The sequence below is a fragment of the Pundamilia nyererei genome, unplaced genomic scaffold (assembly GCF_000239375.1).
Source record: "Pundamilia nyererei isolate P.nyererei 1_Seehausen unplaced genomic scaffold, PunNye1.0 scaffold00001, whole genome shotgun sequence".
NCBI lineage: Eukaryota > Metazoa > Chordata > Actinopteri > Cichliformes > Cichlidae > Pundamilia > Pundamilia nyererei.
The window spans coordinates 10,200,374-10,204,360 of record NW_005187402.1 but is presented as its reverse complement, the minus strand read 5'-3'; the positions used below and the strand labels follow the sequence as shown (position 1 = coordinate 10,204,360).

Below are 3,987 nucleotides of genomic sequence, written 5' to 3'. Positions count from 1 at the left end.
AAAAAAAATGTGTCATTACAACAACAAACTGTAGTAATATTGAGTGCTTTTATACAGTCAACCTTCAGTTAATGAGAAATTAGATCTGATAGTCAGGATAATACAGAACACAGTAGAGGGAGTTGATTTTTCATGTGCTGCAGCCTGCAGTTGCTTCAAGCTGGTTGTACGGAGTGATAAGAAAATAATGATATCCCACAGTGTCACTTGCAACATAACCACATCGCCTTTTCCCATCTCAGCTTTGTTGTGCGTTCATGGTGCAGATGTGAGTATCTAACTAGTGCTGCAGAACAGAAGCGAGCACAAATGAAACATTTTCGAGGGGTGGCTCATTTCAAATGTAACTTTTCATACATGCAGTTTGCATCAGTGTGTCTTTTTAGCCAATGTACAGTTGCTGTACTTCCCAGGGAGAGATGAACATACATGTAGAAAGTTCAAGATGTAAGAAAATATACGTTGTTTTTTTTAAATGGTAAGGACTGTTCATGTTTGATAAACTGGTGAATTCAGGCTATTTCATTTTAGATTTTCATTTGCGATATTGGATCTGAACATGATTGTGTTTCATAAGTTGTCATTTTACTTATCGTGATGCAGCGTGCAAAACAAATTACATAATAATAATGTTGTGGTATTCAAAGTTCAGCACTGGACAGGCAACAAACTGTGACAGACATCATTGTATGTCAAAAAAACATAAACAATGCTGTTCAGCCACCCACAAGCGTAAGGTCAACGTTGCCAAATCCCACTTTACCCCCTGTGTGTGAGGTCATCTGTATTAAATCTATATGTTTTATTATTTGTTCTATTTTAAAGACATTTTAAAGCATTTTTGTATTTGTTTCGATTGATGTCATGTGTACGGGATTGTCGAGTAAACACTGGACTTTTTAAGTTAAAGCCTCCTGGCTCTGTGTGGTGCATTTGAGTCCTGTACTGGTTTTTACTGGTTGGCACAATGTATACATATTTTTCAGTCCCACATGTGTTGCTAAGAACTAAACAAGGAAAAACATTATTCAGGTTTTTGTTTAATTAGTTTTGGCTTCCAGAGAAAAGCAGTTATGTTTCAACATAAAGGAGATTTATAATGAGGTAGAGGTAATTACATTTATTCAGTTTGCTGATACAGTGTAACAGAACATGCACAAGACTTTTTAAATGACTCAGACACAAGACTTAGAGAGAAATAAATAAACCATAAGCAATTAGTCTTGTCATGTAAAGGTTCTTTCTCAAATCATCTTCCATTTTTACATTATTCAGTGGTTAAAAAAAAGCTTATATAACATATAGTACAGTACATATTTTTCACATCACTAAATAGCTGTTTCACAGTTCATTTGAGCCATGTCATAAGAAGGTTTTTTCAATTATAGCTGAGAGGTGTATACTGAGATAATAGTGCAGTTATACCTAACAAACTTGTTTTTCACATTTGCTTATTATTGCTCAGTAGGGCCAGTAGGTGGCATTGTGTCTGCAAGTATGGACAAGCCAACGACTCTTCTAGGTAGTAAGAAAGAAAATAATTAATCTTTAGGTTATTTTTGCAATTTGTGAAACAATTGCACCCTTTTCTGTGAGATCTTTGTGGGGGGTTTTCAACAGCATTAAGTCATTGCGATGCTCTCGTAAATATTCTCAGCAGTTACGGAGTTGTGATGTTTCAGTGCCTCCTTCATCAGGAACATCCTTCCTAGATTGAAGAAATGCACATATGAAGATACTCAGTAAGAAGGAAAGCCCGCTCTGTGACTTCAGCTGTTTGATAGACGCCCACTTTTAATGTTGAATTAATCAGGAATGGGAGATGACTCACAAACGATAATCTATTTCCATACTTACGGAAAATAAAGCAGAGGATTATGATTATGGTGAGCAATAAAAGACCTGCCATCCTGCCAATATTCCCAATGCTCGAGAAGAAAATCACCTGCGATGAAAAATAAACCTTATCGTGAGGTCAATTATAATGGCCATATAATTTTAAATCTGTTACATAAATAATGTTAAATAATGAGAATATTCCTGCACTTTTTTTTACACTCATTTTTTTGAATCATGTTTCTAAGTGTCTCACATCAATCTTGCAACAAAATGTTAATCTGAGGAAATCCAAATGTCCTAAATGTCGTAATAAATAAGTAAATAAAAAGACAAAACTACAAGTTAGTGTCATTTATTTTTTAACTGCTAGATGAAAAATCTAAAGGAAAATAAACGCCACAGGTTTCCTGTTTTCATCCATGAGTCATACCGTGCTGTAAAACATTTCATTATCTGAGTTAACTCTGTTCTTGCTTCTCTTTACTGTCTTCCCCTGAAAATCAGACTCTATTTTAAACCTTCATTAATAATACATAAAGCTCCACATGGACCGGCTCCTGCGTCTATAGCAGAGCTGCTGCGACCTTATAACGTCAGTCGGCCTCTCCGATCATCTGATCGCTAAACTCTTCCACGCTTTTATTTTAACTCCACAGGTGATCACAATTTAGAGGTTGTGATGCCAAAAACATTAGGACAGCCTTTGTCAGCTCATGAAGTCAATCTGTGCTTTACTTCAAACAGCTGTTTTTCTTCACACTTTCTCCTGTTGTATTTGGCTATTGTTTACACCTGATGTGTTTATGTAAGACTGTAAGACCATATGTCGAGTCTGTCTATGCACACTGGAACATATATGCTTGTTTTTAATGTGTGATTTTAGTAAAACTGCGAAGCACTTTGTAAGTGTGCTATAAAAATAGGAATTGATGTATTATAACACACAGCTTTCTCCTGATTTAAATAAAAAGTCAAATACCTGCTCTGTTTTACTTTGAACTGCGTCCATTTGTTGGTGACCAACTTCCACGCTTTCAGATGCCGACGCTGTCAGTATTTCTGTAGCATCTGAAATAGTTAGTTGGTATAATCCATAAGATACAATTTATGTTAAAAAGTTAACATATTTATTTGTAGGTGTTTGCTCACCTGTTGTTCCAGCAGTAGATATTATGTAGTTCTGTGTAACAGGTTGTTCTACAGCAGCTATGAAAAACAAAACAGACCAATTTTTTTCAACTAAAAAACATCAATGATTTTGTGATCAACACTAAAGCTTTTCACGAGCGTTACCTTCTTCTATGATCAGTTCAATGTTGACCTTATGGTCATTAAACCACCCAGGAATCTCAATCCTGCAGCCATACACCCCAGCATCTTCCGTCTGAGCATTGAGGATGGTCAGCGACAGATCTCCATTTGTCACTCGGCCCAACAGCTGGTACCTGGAGGACCTTCTGTTAGACACAGCCTCACCGGTGGAGGAGAGGATGGTGTTGGAACATTTGGACGTGGGCACCCTGTCTTTGCCCCAACAAAAACTCAGGACTCCATGGGTTTTGGTGTCATACCTACATGTCAACGTGACATTGTGCCCAACGAGGCCAATGACTCTGGTGCTGAAGGACACTGTGAAGGAACAGCAATAGATGATACAGATTACATTTGTAACCCCGATTTGAAGCCCACTACTGCACCCACACACACTCCTACACCAACAAGCACACTACATATAGTCTGAAACAATAAAAGCACCAAATATCGACTTACCTCGGATCAGGATCCAGAGGCAAAAGCAAAACAGACCACGCATGTGTAGGCTATTGTTAACAATGTCCTCAAGCGAGGATGTAATGAGCTTCTCCCTCACCACACGTACTGTTTTATCAAATACTGGAGGTTTCACTTCTCTTTTTAAAAATGAAGAAGGAAATTACGGCTGTCTTGTCTACATTTGGACTTGAATTCTTGTGATACGCAATGAGCCCACTGGGAAAAATGTATGTCTCATCTGTTGTTATGAAGTAATCCAGAGTTTATCATGGTACATATAAACCTCAAGTCTCGCATGTAAAAGAAAAGGGGGACAAAAGGCTGGAAATGTTATATTCTGTAATATAAACAGATTGTGCGTTCCTCCATTTATTT

At 37.3% G+C, this 3,987-nt stretch overlaps 1 protein-coding gene across 1 annotated transcript; it reads right to left on the bottom strand.

Moving 5' to 3' along the window:
• Nucleotides 1-1,105: 1,105 nt before the first annotated feature.
• LOC102202512 (T-cell immunoglobulin and mucin domain-containing protein 4-like) lies at nt 1,106-3,676 on the bottom strand. Its single transcript, XM_005719805.1, has 6 exons — nt 3,610-3,676; nt 3,133-3,468; nt 2,989-3,045; nt 2,819-2,907; nt 1,858-1,945; nt 1,106-1,708 (listed from the first exon to the last, which is right to left on the bottom strand). The coding sequence occupies exons 1-6, from the start codon at nt 3,650-3,652 to the stop codon at nt 1,623-1,625; spliced, it is 699 nt and encodes a 232-aa protein (XP_005719862.1). The 5' UTR covers nt 3,653-3,676; the 3' UTR covers nt 1,106-1,622.
• Nucleotides 3,677-3,987: the final 311 nt, after the last annotated feature.

Coding starts and splice junctions, on each gene's coding strand:
- LOC102202512 (XM_005719805.1), bottom strand. CDS start 3,652: ATGCGTGGTCTGTTTTGCTTTTGCCTCTGGATCCTGATCCGAG. Junction 3,046..3,132: donor TGAACTGATCATAGAAGAAG/GTAACGCTCGTG, acceptor TGTTTTTCATAG/CTGCTGTAGAACAACCTGTT. Junction 1,946..2,818: donor TTCAAAGTAAAACAGAGCAG/GTATTTGACTTT, acceptor TTTTCATCGCAG/GTGATTTTCTTCTCGAGCAT.